The sequence below is a fragment of the Antechinus flavipes genome, chromosome 6 (genome assembly GCF_016432865.1).
Source record: "Antechinus flavipes isolate AdamAnt ecotype Samford, QLD, Australia chromosome 6, AdamAnt_v2, whole genome shotgun sequence".
NCBI lineage: Eukaryota > Metazoa > Chordata > Mammalia > Dasyuromorphia > Dasyuridae > Antechinus > Antechinus flavipes.
Window position 1 is genome coordinate 46020637 of NC_067403.1, and position 15313 is coordinate 46035949.

General features: G+C 32.1%; 1 protein-coding gene across 9 annotated transcripts in view; it reads left to right on the top strand.

The window, feature by feature from the left end:
- The window catches only part of ADGRL3 (adhesion G protein-coupled receptor L3), a 905707-nt gene that overhangs the window by 865175 nt on the left and 25219 nt on the right, over window positions 1-15313 (top strand). For all 9 annotated transcript variants that reach the window (XM_051964507.1, XM_051964499.1, XM_051964500.1 and 6 more), the window contains one exon: window positions 7825-7921. In XM_051964507.1, coding sequence (XP_051820467.1) covers window positions 7825-7921 — 97 coding nt within the window. The remainder of the gene's footprint in view (window positions 1-7824; window positions 7922-15313) is intronic.

Below are 15313 nucleotides of genomic sequence, written 5' to 3' on the forward strand. Positions count from 1 at the left end.
AAATACAAATTTGTGTCTTTTACATCTACTTCATGATAATCCTCTCAAAGTAATATGGCCATTTAAAAAAATCCTTATTTGTAAAGTCAATTAGATTTGCAATTGTGTTGCTCTCCAGTTTTGTTTTTTATTTTTGTTTATGATATACATATTTTTATCCCACTTCTATGTATGCCTTGTATCTCTCTTCTCAACAAATTGCACAAAAACTGGGTTTTCACTATAAATTTTTATCAAATCTTCTTAAAATATTAGTTTCTCATCAAAACAGCAAAGGTATTGGAAAGTTTACAATAGTACTTCCATCAAAAACCATTTGTGGGTTTTTTTGGCAAATATATAGGAGTGGTTTGCCATTTTCTTCTCCAGCTTATTTTATAAATAATAACACAGAGTCAAACGGAATTGTATCTGAGGAAGGATTTGACTCATCCTGATTCCAATCTACTACACCACCTACCTGCTCATTTTCATCTTTACAACTCCTCTAAAACAATTCTGTCCCAAATCACTAAAGATTCCTGAACTATGAATTATCAAACTAGAATAGACCGTGGTGATTTGGTCCATGCCCTTCATTTTAAAGATAAGAGTATGGAGGACCAGGAGGTTACATAACAGGGATCCTGAGACACAATCCAGGAAGCCTTTTTCTCCACTTTTTTTCTCATATTGAGTTCAATTGCTTCATAGCTTCATAAATTCACCTATATGAAGATGACTCCCAAGTATCTTTTCTCATCACTTAATTTCTGTTCCAGAATTCTAATCCTATATTTTCAATGGTCCACTAAAAATCTCCATGTGTATATTCTTCAACTATCTCAAAATGTTCAAAATAGAACTTGACAGGTTCCTCTTAAAACTTATCTCTCCTCTATGATTATTCATTATTTATAATGTTAGCTGTTCACAGATTTCCTGTAGAATATTTAAGAATTAATTTTCTTTAGCTTTTAGTTTGAGTATTTTAAAAACTCAGTTTTGAAATTCACAGACTATATTTTAACCTATTTTGAGTTCTTTAAACCATAAGCTTCTCTGTTTATTTTGTGGTACACATGGACGATGTCTACATTAATTTTTCTACTTGTCATAGAATAAGTCTAATGGAAAAATTTTTATTTAGCTTCTCCATTCCCCTTATCATCCAATCTCAAAAACTGAAATCCATTTGTAATTCTTCCCTTTCCTTTAGCTTTTACAATCAATTAGTTATTAGTTATTAGTATGCTAGAAGTAGCCATATCTCTATTATTCATTAACATTACTATTTTCATAACTTCTTTGTTGTTACTATTATACCAGTCTTCTTATTGACTTTCCTTCCTCTCTCCCTTATGCAAGCTGTCCTTTATAGCATAGTCCATGTTATCTTCCTAATCCCCTGTCCTAATCTTTTTATTCCCTTAGTCAAAAATCACTAGTGGTTCCCTGTTGTCTACAAAATAAAATTAAATTCCTTATTCTGGCATTCAACTACATTACTCTATTTCATATACTCTTTTCTGGCAAAAGTGAATGATTCACCATTCCCTTTTCTCATTCTGCTCTTTTATCCATGCTAGAAATAGATTTTCTTCCCCAGTTTACCAGCTGAAATAATTTCCTTCCTTAAAACTCCATTCAAATAACCAAATTCAGGTAACACTGCATAAAGTCTTCTTCAATTCCTGGAACTAGAAAAATCTCTCATCATTTCCCTTGTGAATTTCTCACATTGAGTCTTGTAGTATAAATTTTTCTATTTATTTCCAACCCCACCTCCATGTCCCCATTTTAGTAGATTATAAGATCATCGAATGTCCAGGTTAAGAGATATATTTAATCTTTGTATCGTCAACACAAATAGCACAGGGCCTTAGTAGACACTTCATAAATGTTTGTAAAATTAAATAGATTAATTTTACTTTTCAAGATGTCCTTTCTTCTTTTAGGAAAAGTAATTAATCTCTTCTTTATTATACTCTGTAGCTTCAGAAACTTCCTTTATTTTCTACCTGGAACTTAAGCTATTCCAGATTAGTAGCTTCTTGAACTTTATTACCACTAGTGATGCTAATATAGTTTTATAAAGTGAATAAAAGGACAAAAAATTTGCTAAAGTCCTCTGTGCCTGAAATTGTGTGAGACATTAATAATGACCTTAAACGAGATGAATCATCTATCCAGAATTCACTGTATATTAGGATTATAAAAATATCAACACGGCAATTTATAGCCCTCATCAATCAAACACACACATACCTTTCTTCTGTGCCTTTTGCTAACCAGTGTCAATTTTGTGAATATTTTGTTTCTACTAGGATATGCTTTATTTTCTAGCACATCACCCAAACAGGAACATCTAGGGATTAAAAAACAAAACAAAACCAAAAAAAAACAATTTCTTTCTTTTTCCTATGGTCTTTTAACTGACCTTTTATAGCTTTTAGTTCATTTTATAATTGAGGAAACAGGACAAAAGAGGTTAAATGGCTTTCCAAAATCAAACATGTAATAACTGGCATAGGTAAAATTTGAACTTGGCTCTTATGACTCTAAACTCAACATTCTTTATACTTTCCAACACTGAATCCCCAAGGCATTAAAGAGAATGATGAAAACTGAGAAGAAAAAGAAAGCCAACTTCTTTAATTCTTATTTTGTTTCTATTTTCTTTGACACAAAGAGTTGTCTTTGAACTGTCAAGGACAGAACAGGGCTTGATAGTCAAGAAAGGTAAAGAGACCATGAGATTTGTGATTTGATGATGAAAAATCATGACTTTTAGTAGAAGTACCACAGGATTTTATAAAAGGGCAAATGTCTCTGTTTTCAGAAAAGAAAAGAGAGTACAAAATGGAAAATACAGTCCAGGAAGCTTTGACTTAGTTTGCTGGCAAAATTCTACAAATGATTATTAAAGGTTTAGTTAGTGAATGTCTAAAAAGGAAATAGTGATCACAAAGAGCCAGCACGACTCCATCAAGAACAGGTCATGCCAGACTAATCTCATTTCCTTTTTTAATAGGGTTATTAGACTGGTAGAGCAGAGGAATACTATAGATATATTTTAACTAGATTTCAGCAAAGCATTTGACAAAGCCTATTGTGCTATTCTTGTAGAACATATGGAAAGACATGACCTAGATGCTAGATGTAGTCTGAATAGGTAGGTTTGGAATTGGGAAATTGCTCAATATAAAGATTTGTCATTAATGGTTCGATGTCACTTTGGAAGTAGGGGTCAATTGTTTGTCCTAGAGACTTGTGCTCTTCTTACTTCTAGCAGTTACTCGAGGAAAGGCTTAGATGATGTACTCATCAAATTTGTAGATGCCCCAAAACTAGCTATCATAATAAATGATAGCCAGATACTAAAAAAAGATCTTAGACCATTGGGACAAATCTAAGATACAGGCTAGACTATTGGGACAAATCTAAGATGAGACTTATAGGAATAGAAATAATGTCAGATTTAAATTTGAAAAATCAACTTCACATAAGCAAAATGGGTGTGGAGATGACTAGCTAGCCATTAATATAAAAAACTGAGGATTTAATGGACTACAAGGACAAAGGGAGTTAACACTGAGTTAACAATGAATTAATGCTGTGATATGGCAGCCAAGAAATTTAATAGACCACTTTAAAAAAAAAAAAAACATTGGTTCCAGGAGTGGAACTCATTACATTTGGCCCTTGTCTTATCCCATCTGAAGTGTTAAGTTGTAAAGCATCATATTTTGGGAAGAAAATTGATTATCTAGATAGCATTGATAAGAAAATACAAAGAATGAGGAAGGACTCTGAGTCTATACCATTGGAAAATTGTAAAAGAAATAAGTATATTTAACCTGAAGAAGAGAAAATTTAGAATAGAGTATAACTGGATTTTTCAGAATTTGAAGGTTTATCATGAGATAGAGTAATTAAACTTGCTCTCATTTCCAAAAGACAGAAATAGAAAGAATAATTGTCAGTTTCAAGAGGCAAACTTATTTTTGATGAAAAGGAATATTTATTAATAATTAAAACTACACATAAGTATAATGACTACCTTGAGAAATAGTATGTTTTCTTTCACTGGACCATAGATTCATAGAATCAGAGCTATAATGGACCTTAACCATTATCTAACCCAACCCCTTTAATTTTACAGATAAGGAAATTGGATCCTAGAAAAGTTAAGTGACATAAGTAGGAGAACCAGAATTTAGACTCCTGTCCTGATTCACCAGATTCAGTGCCCTTTCCATTGTGCCATTATGCTTCAAATATCTTAAAAGCATAGCTGAATGACCATTTGATATTCTTGTTGTTTTATGGTTTAGACCAAATATTTTCTTAAGACGCATACCACTTATCCTATGATTCTGTGTGACAGTAGATCACTTGTATTTTAGGACATTGATGAATGAAGTAGCTTGGTTTTAAAAACGAAAGTCATATTAGTGGTAAGAGGGTAGAGTAGATTATGACCTAGATACTGGAACCTTTCTGGAATTTGAGAAAATGTGGGTCAATAATGGATAGCAACCCAAGGAAAAAAATGAGGTATAAACATATTGCTTAGATTCCAAAAGAAGGAGTGTCACTAATGGAAGTAGTAAAGGAATGATCTGGCATCATCAAGAAGAATTGAGTGGTATAATTCATTAGCTGTTAAGTTCAAGGAGTAGAAGAAAAGGAATGGCCACCAACCTTCAGGTCTGAGTTTCATTTAAAATGAGGAAATGAATTCAAAATTAGTTTAAAAGTTTAAGGATGTAGATGAATGATGAAAATAGAACAGCTATTTCCAGCAACACAGTGGAAAACACTGAGGGATGAATGAAGTAGACTGGAGTAGGGAGTAAATTATGAAATTTAAGGAGAATGTAGTAAAAGATTTTAGCTTGCATAAAAAAGGCCTAATATACTTTCTGCTTCCATTCTCTCCCTACTCCAATACATTCTTCATAACTTCTATAAAATTAATGTTTTTTGCTATTTGCTTCTTCTCAGTTCAAAAATCTTTCATTTATCTCCATTGTTCACTAAGTCTAAACTTCTTTACCAAGCACACTCTCTGAGACTAACACAATCAGTCATGACCCAGGTTTTCTATATGCTTAGGGAATCACGGAATATGAAAGGTGGAAGGGATCTCTCTTTGGCCCTTAGCTCTACATATATTGGGTCACCCAAGGTTTGCTCTAATACTTTTAATAAGGGGGAACACATCCAAAAGCAGACTTTTCCACTTTGGCAGAGCTCTAGTTTTGGGAGTTTTTCTTTACATCAAACCTAAATCTGCCCTTTTTCAATTTTTACTAATCATTGTTCTTAGTTCTTCCCATTGGGCAATGGAGAACAACTCTATTCCCTTTTCTACATAACAGTACTGCACAGTATGAAGGATAGATATTTTGTACAGCTTAAATCTTCTCCTGGCCAAACATTCCTAGTTCTTTCAACCTATCATCACATAACATAATCTTAAACCTCTTTACATCTTTCCTATTCTCTGGGTATTCTTCAGGATGTCCATACACTTTCTAAAATATATCCTTTAGAATATTCCAAATGTGATCTGCTCAGGGCAAAGAAAAAAATCACCTCCTTAGCCCTATATAGTAATCATGCCTGCTAATATAGCCTATAGGATTAGTTAGGTTTTAAATTAATTTAGCTGACATCCACACATATTATTTCAGCCAAATTGTACTATTCTCTTTTCCTTTTACACCCACACTGTAGTTTCCTGTAGGCATATTTGATACATCCTTCACAAAAACTTTACTTACTGAATTCCAAACTATCTTTTAAAGCCCATTTTAAATGTCACCTCCTACATGCAGCTTCTCTGCTTCCCCTCCTAACAATTTTCCACTCAAAATTTCCAGTTTATTTTGCAATTCTCCAAATAACTTGTGCATCATAATGTACTGGAGTCATTTGTGCTTGTATCATATTTCTCTACAAGAGTACAAGTTTTGTGCAAGTAAGGACTTATATCTTTTCTAAATATTGTATCTCTCCTAGAGCTAATTAGAAGGATCTGTAGAAAGAAGAATTTAGATGATATTTTAATCCTTTTAAATTATTATTACTCTTTGACTTCTTAAAACAAGTCTTAAAATATTAATAAAAAATGAAAAGCTAGAGGGACCAGAAAGAAAATGTAATAATAAAAATAAACTCTTTTCTTTTTGTTATCCAAAATTTATTATTTGAAACCCATCTCTGATACGTAATTCATCTTCAGATATGGGATCCCAGATAAAGACAGTAATAATATCTACTTGATGTAGTTCTGGCAGTTAATAGACTCCTTTTAAGGATTATTGTTTGTATGTGATAGAAACTCTACCAAAAGAACTCATATTTCACTAGTATCCCTAGTATCAACCGTACTGTCCCATTCTCATTCCTCTTTGTTGTGTAGAGATAACTCTTACTTCTCTCTCGTAAGCCATGCCATCAGAACAAAAAATCCCAATAATTTCCTAACAAGCTGAAAAGGTTTTGTGTATGAATACAGTGATGGGCTGTATGTCTGTCATCTAAGGAACAACTGTATGAGATTGGAAAAAGATTATCCCTAGATTAAGATATTATTATTATTATTTCCATTATCACATAGCAACTCTCAAAATCTATTTTCTGAATTGTTTGGGAATTTAAAAAAAGAAAAGCCTTGATAAAGTATCTACATGTACAAAATAATAGACTCTTGAAATAATGGGAAAATGGGACAAGACTCCACTCAAACAAAATACAGTTCCATGCTTTAGCATTTGATGTGTTCCTATAACCAAAAGAAAGTGATCACTGCAAGCTAATTTGGAGGTGATGATTAAAGTTCTAAGATGATAGACACATAATCCATTGTGTAATCCATAAGTGAAACTTTTCCAAATTAGTCAAAACTGCTGAAACTTATTTGCTGAAAACATGGGCTTACTTTCTAGGCAGGTCTTTAGTAGATCTTTAGTGCTTCTTGAACAAAAACAGTCCTAAACTTAAATGTGGTGTTGATACTGTCATCTCTCCAAGTTGATACCTCTATGAGTCAGGCAACTTGTTGGTTTTGGATTGTCCACACAAACAAATGAATTTGAAAATTTTCTATGTTAAGCTCCCATATTTTCCATTGTTACTATAGTGGAAAAGTAAAGTTGACCATATTTAACTTTTTTTTTTTTTTTTAAGGAAAATGAAATCAGAATAACGTAATATTCCCTAAAATTCCAGTTTATTTTTTAAAGTGTCTCCTTGAAATGAAACTTCTTTTATTTAAAAAATAGAACAATCATTTAGCTATTAGTTTTCAGCACATTACAGCTTGAAGGTACCAAAGCTTGACATTCCATAGATTCACAATTGTGTGTATATATCCACCAGATTAAGAAGTTTAATACTTTTAAAATAAAACAACCCCCTTAAAATTGTTCAGATATTTATAAAAGTATTTTATTAGCTTTAACTTTCACCAAATTTAAAACATTTTAACCTATTAAAAATCTTTAAAGAAATATTCACCATCTATTTGTCTTTAATTACTATATATTCAAGTACTTCATAGCTTTTGTCCCTTTCCTTTTCAATACATGTGGCACTTGAGTATAGCAAAACTTCATGAGAAATCAATTTGAGTCACTTTTGGAAATCAACTTTTGGAAGCTGCAAGTAAGCTACAACAGTGCTGAAAAGGTCTATTACAGCAAGACTTAAAAAAAAAAAAAAGCTCTCAGCAACATAGGGTACACACAAAATTATATGTGTGGGGGAGAATTTTTGTGAGAAAATTCAGTAGCTGATTGGTTTCTTCCTTCTCCTCCCTTTTCCTGTTTCTAGAGCCGGATTCGAAGAATGTGGAATGACACAGTTCGAAAGCAGTCTGAGTCTTCCTTTATTACTGGAGATATAAACAGTTCAGCATCACTCAACAGAGGTAATTATAAACTATTTTTCATATTTATGACTTCTATGATTACTTTAAGGAGTCTTAAATTTATTGCTTTATTTTCAGCTTCTGCTGGACCTCATTCCCTGTGATAGGAATATTACAACAAAGTATAAAACCTGGCTGAGTGTAGCAGGGTGTTCCATTATTCATAAACCTGGATTTTTTTTTTAACTTGAATTTTCAGAATATCTTTTCTGAAAGAAGTTAGGAAATAAGGAACTTCTTTCCATATAGTCAGCTGCTACTGCCATAAACTGGTGAGCTGTCAGGCCTCATTGCAAGCAATGAAAATGGGCAATTATGTGACTATAGAGTCTGCTAAGCATCATAGAGTTACACATTGTCCTAGGTATAAAGCAATTTCATACTCTTTCAGGGAGTTAAAAAAAATACTGCATAATCCATACCTACAACAAAAAGGAGGAAAAGCATATCTAATCTTAATTTTTAGAATATATATGGCCAACTAACAGGGAACCATGAGGATAACAGGAAAATCTGAATGTGTGCCTTGACCCTGAGTGCTTCTGGGTAAATTGTTCCACAGGCTCTACTTTATTTTGTTCTCAACAGCTCCAATTGCCTTACTATAATTTTAGCAAAGCTCTTAATTGATTTTTTCCCCCTGGATTGAACTGAGCCCAGTTAAAACATCTAGAGCATTATTATAGAGGATTATGATATCTATTGGAAATCAGTAGTGCAGGAACTTTTGACATTCCAGATTCACTATTCTCTAAGAAAAAGACTTTGACTCAACTTTTGCAAGAGCCAGGTTATTATTTAGTTTGAAAGAGCAAGTCGTTATTTTGCCCAACATGGAAACAGAGCAGTCACTCATGGACCTCATCCCACCATCGATTAGCAGAAGGTTTTCCTTCTCCATGTTTTCCTTGTTAGTTAATTCATCTCTTTTTAGGGCAGCTTGGTAGCTCTCTGCTCTTTAGAGAATACACAATGCTGCCAGTGTTAGTGTGAAAACCTAAACAACTTGGGCTACTTCAGCTCAAAACTTCCAAGTTCAAGTAATCCACCAACCTTAGTCTCCTCAGCATCAGAGATTATAGGGATATGTTATACTTTCCCCAGCAAGGGTGAGTTCTGTCATTTTTCCCTAGACTCAGATCAAACTAGATATATAACTTATTTTGTCTTGAGTCATTTTCATATAATTTCTTTTAATATATTACTTGTAGGATTTTCATTTAGGTAATGATGTTTCTGATGAATGCAACAGTCAACATTTACTGGGGAGGTGTTAAACAGATGGGCATCTACCCTTTATTTGTTGCAACAGAGGAAACCATAGTGTTTTTGTTTTTTTGTTTTTTTTAATAGTATGTAGTGGTTAAAGTAAAAATGTTGAAAATGTAAGATTTAGGTGATTAAATTAACAAATCTTGGTTCATATCATAAGATACTGTTAAATATGTTTTTCAAGAATCAAGACCCTATACCTAAAAGATAATGATCTTGTGTTTGTTTCATGAGGGACAGGGATTATTTCTTTTAAATATGTAGAATCTGCTTATCTAAGCAACTGCTCCAAAGCTGTTGTCATCTAATACTGCCTTACCTTCAATTGATGAAAAACTGGTTTGTGTATAAGAGAACAGATTACTTCCTACATAGTAGAAGATGAGTTGATCATGAATATATCCGTGAGCACATGAATTATTCCCTTTGCAAGGACAGACTTTCATCTTTAAAATGATATAGTTAGAGTAGATGATCTCCAAGGGCCCATGCAGCCCTAAAATTCTATGATTTCATCATCTTTCTTTTTTCTTTAGCTAATCTCATTCATTGGAGAATTTATAGTGTTTTCTTTATAAGAAAGCCATTTTTTTCTTTAAAAGAAAACACTATAAATTCTCCAATGAATGAGATCTCAGGATTTTTCTTAAACAACCTTTTTTAAACATTTAAATATTTCTTTTTGTAAGAATGAAAATAGAGCATACAACCTTTATTTTTCCTTATCATTTGGTTCTTTATGTGGTATCTGTTATGATTTGTCTTATTTGTTAATAAATTATATCTAAAATTAGTGAAATGTATAATCACAAAATTTGAGAGTTGGAAATAAGTTTATTGATCAAACCCATGCATTCAAGCCTGGTGACCTATCCACTATACTACCTAACTGTCCCTACTACAGCTTATCATTTTCTTTATTAATCTTTGGCGCCTTGAACCAAATACAATACTCCAGAAGAGGTCCAGTACACTCAGACTATAATCTCATAATCTTGGAAACTCTGCCTCTCTAAATATAGTTCAAAGTCACACTAGCTTTTTTGGCTTCCATAGTGCATTGCTGACTCATAATTTCCTTGCTATTACCTAAAACTTCTAGGTATTTTTCAGAATTGATATCTTACCAAGCCTTCCTTATCTTATACTTTTGAAACTGATTTTTTTACATCCATTTTCATCCATTTTTCATATTTCATCTTGAGTCAATTCATTGTTCTAGTCTGTCAAGATCTATTTGGATCCCGTTAGCTCTCTCAGCTACATGTCAGTCCTAGAATTGATGAGTATATCATCTCTGCCTTTATGCAAGTCTGATGAAAACATTGATAAATATCACAGATTCATTCCACTTGAAAACTCATTCTGATTTCTTAATTTTGAGGAACTTCTTATTTCATATGTTACTACTTATTATTTTTCTTCAAGTATAACTCATATACTCTCTTTTTCATTAGTTGAATGATAAGCTATAATAATATTGATTTTTTTAGACCAATAACATTTTAACTTCCTGGTTTTGCAATCATTTATATTATTGTTTTTTCCAACGACTAAGAAAAATCAATGCTTATATATTTCAGTGGATTTGTGATGTCATAAACAAAGATGTATCTTCTAGGAGGTCAAAACTTTTCTGTGAATCCAGTTCCCTAGATATCCGTGATATCTGCCATATGTCTGATCATATATCCTTTTTTCCCTTCATATTTGTCTTTGGTGATGTTTTATATTGTTCTTCAGCAAAAACTTACTAATAAGTTGCAGACTCCTCATGCTCATTATATACTTCCCCAGTGTCTTTTGGAAAAACAAATGAAATTGGCAAAATGCACTTATTTCCCAGATTGCAAACTTTTGAGTTAGCCTGTCTATATGTCTATCTGGGACATAAAATACAACAACAACAAAAAACACATCTTTCTACAATTTTCTTCCTACATTTCATTTGCATGGCATCTATTTCCTAAAAACAAAAACACATTCTTGCTATCTTTAGGGTCCATTAATTTTTTTTTTAAATCTCCTTTTTATTTACAGTATATTATTATAAACAGTGAATTATTTTCCCTTTTTCTCTTCCTAATTTTTCTGTTACTTTACTTTTTTTTCACAATAACTCTCATGTTCTTGGGTTCGAGCATCTTCTCTAGCCTTGTTTCATGTTAATCTTCAAATTATTTCAATGTTCTCAAATAGTTTCTTAGAGACTATCTTATTCTTTTCAAGAATTTCTTCTTAATCTGAGGCTCTAGAGAGACACAAAGGCTATTTATAGAGTATACTTCGTATCAAAATCCAGTCTCATATAATGGTGATATGTTATTTCTATGTTTCAAGTACTGATTCTTGTATTATATTATCCCAAAAGATTGAGTACATCTTTCTCTGAGTGTTACAATGATTTTTAGAATTCAGGTAGCTCTTATTTCTAAATTTGATTTATAATATGGAGATACAACAACAACAACAATAATAACCCAAATTTTTACTTCACATCAAATTTTTCTCACAGTACCTAATGAGTTAGATAGTATTGTTTCCATTTTATAGGTGTGGAAATATATTTTTGTAGTCATGTTTCTTATAATGGAGGCCACAATCTACAAGTTGATTAATTAACACAGTGTTATCCCCAATCAGCATTTAAAGGCCCTCAATGTCTTTTGGGAAGTTCATTGGGAAAGCCCTAAATATCCTAAAAGAAATAGCAAATAACCTAAATCTTCCTACTTAACCAAACCTTACTTGATGATAATGCTGAACAGTGTAGTTAAAAATTAATCTCTGGATTTGCATTTGTTAAGGAACATATGATCTTGAGGTGATCAAGGTCATCATGTCAATGATCTTGACATGTATGAGATACTCCTTTTTGGAGTAGAATGATAACAGCTAAGTTTTATTCAACTTAATTGAAAGCTTTTTTTTTAGGACTTAGGAGGTAATCAACTAGCAATAAAAACAATGGGATCTTAAATTTAACATATATTTTAATCAATATTGTGTCTGTAAAAACATGGCTGAATCATTTGCAAATGATTGACTATTCCCTTCTCATTTTCATCAAAAAGTCATATATATATATGTATATATATATATATATATATATATATATACACACACACACACACACACCATTATCATCAGTATGAAATATTTATGCCAAAGTAAACATATCAGTAATTATTGGTGTTCTCTTGATCAATTTCTTCAGGCAATATCATCTGTGATATTTTCCCCTAAAAACAAAAACAAAACAAAACAAAAAAAAAACTTCCCTTTCCCAAGATGTTATTTAAAAAAAAAAAAAAGAAAACCCTCAATGCTCTCAAAATTAAACTACCTCTGGCACAATTTTACCTCATGGGGTATTTATCTGGTCTAAATATTCTTTCTGGCATTTTATCTTATTTTCCATTTCTAATTCCTTGTATTATACATCAAGAACTGTGATAATAGTCAAAATACAACATATCCTCTATCAAAAATACTGAAAGCAGATATTGATAAAGAATCATTGACAAGCTTGCTTCATTTTCCATTTATTTGTTGGCTTCCTAACATTTAATCTGCTAATGCTCTTGAGCTAATACATCTCTTTTGAGTCTCAAGTAAGATATTCTATCCAAAGGCATCTTATAGGCTGGATACAGTACTGGGTCTGAAATAAGGAAGATTTATCTTCCTATATTCAGCTGTGGGCAAGCTACTTAATCTTGTTTGCCTCAGTTTCCTTATCTCAGAAATGAGTTGGAGAAGAAAATGGGAACCATTCCAGTATCTTTGCCAAGAAACCCCCAACAAAATGTTGAACACAACTGAAAAACGACTGAATAGCAACAACCAAAAAAAAGCAGTTTTCTGCTTGATTCCTACAACTTTGACTTTTTGTTGTTATTGTTAACAAATAAGTTTGCATTCTGAAACAGTGCTTTCTTTGGCTGCCATGTCTTTGCTTGGCAAGGGCAGTAACTGCTTATTTGATAGTTTTATTGTTTTCTAGACTTCTTTGATAATTTCAATGAAGTTCTTAAGGGGAGGGAGGAATTGTGATAATCAAATTTAATATCTCCCATTATCCACTTTTTCTTCATTGGATACTTTTAAATTAGATTGAAGCTCTTGAAGTCATTCTGCAAGTCTTATATTTATTCTTCTGATTTGATATTAATATTGACCTTTGCTCTAGATATTGGTCTAATCACAACAAACAATTGAATTTAATAAGATTTTCCAATAAGTAACCAATTACTTCTTATCACTATATAGTCAGTGTAGTTTTCTATGGTGTTTTTTTAGTGCTTATCTTATTCTAATTCTACTTCTCTTCTGGAAGAAAAAAAAATTGATCTATATTTGTAGATGAAAGTATTAACTTTGACTTCTTTCATTTATCATATCTGAATCACATTTGTCAATTTTTGATATTTTTTCCTCTGCCCACCTTCACCTTGAAGTAAGCAAGTATCACAGTATGTTGGCTTGGCTTACAGCGTATTGTCAGGTTCTTCCTGGAATATTTTTGCTTTCTCACACTTTATGACAAATTCTGGCCCATATCCTACAGTTAGTTGTCTGTATGTTTTTCTTCTGGTTTCATTTGTAGTAAAAATATTACTGTTGATTTGATTCATTTCTTCTAATTGTTTTTCAACTCATCACTCATTGAACAAAGGACTTATTTAGAGTACCTATATTTAATATTTATACTCCAAAAATAATTATCCTTTGTAGCAGCTTACCTATTTTTCTTTTACCCTACCAAATTTATTTCCAAAACCCAAGGGCATGGATTGCCACTGCCAAAAAATTGAAAATATTCTTATGAATTTCCAGATTACTTCTGGTGATTAACATTTCCATATTTAACTAGATTAAACATCGAACTGTTATTCAGTCTTTGCTCCAGTCATGCTTGAAATTCTTCCAGGTTGGTAGTTCCTTCCAGAGCTTATGTTCAACTAGCAGAACCTCTGTGAACCTAGCATTAGCCTGTGCCATGAAGATCGCATGAAGATGGTATGGATTGGAACTGTTTCAAATTGATTGGCATGAAGAGAGAAATAAGATAGATTGCCCATAAATAGCTTACACTATCAACAACAAAAAATGTGATCTCATTTATTTATAATTCCCAAAACTTTCTGTCTTCTAGTTGCTTCCAATACTCCTTATATATTTCAATATAAAGGTAATTACAAAAAAAAAAAAAAAAACAAAAAGCAAAAAACAGCAACAACCTGAGGAAGCTAACTGAATGCTAAGTGAGCAGAGTGAATATAAATCTTTATTACTTTAATCTAAGAGGATAATACCTTTTGGATTAAAATAGAGAAAAAGACTAATCAAATAGACTTGTCTCCTCTGAATTAAAAGCTAAATGCAAAATGGATTCCCCTTTCTGTCTTTTTGCTTTCTTGATCTAAAAACAGATTTGCTGTGTCAGAATTAAAGGTAATTCATTTACTCTCCCTTCTTTAGAAATTAATTGTAAACATTATCTTCCCAATCCTTCCAATGTCCTCTCCTACCTTTCAGAAATCTTTGGAAATACTAGTTCAATTTAGAAAGCCCTGCTAAATAACCAGTTTTGTAGCAGAGCAGTGATGTGACTCCAATCCATTTTAAGCCTGTGTCTTGTCAGAGCAATATTGTCTTTCAGAGACTGCTAGATCACTGGGCCAAAAGAAACTTCACAATAAATCACCTGCCATCTCATTAATATTCAGGCTCCTAAACACATTTTGTTTTTATGTTTTCATAGGAAATGCAAATGAAAAAATGTCAATGGTGGGTGATGATTATTGATGGCTTATATAAATTAATGCTCCCAGGGTGAGGCACTCATTCACTGAACTTCATTATTGTCTGTTAATATACTTTGGTGTAAATGCATAAAATATACCATACTGCCCATAAGTGTTGCCACTCTAAATGATTATAGAATTGTCATTTGTAAATATTAAACATATCTTTATAATAAATTTGTATGTCTGTGATATATGCAAAGAAAAACAGTTAATGATGTGCATGTGTGCTTGTGCATATTTAGCAAATAAAATAGCCTATAAAAATGCTGTTCAGTATCAACAATGAGCAGTAGGACCATATTATCTC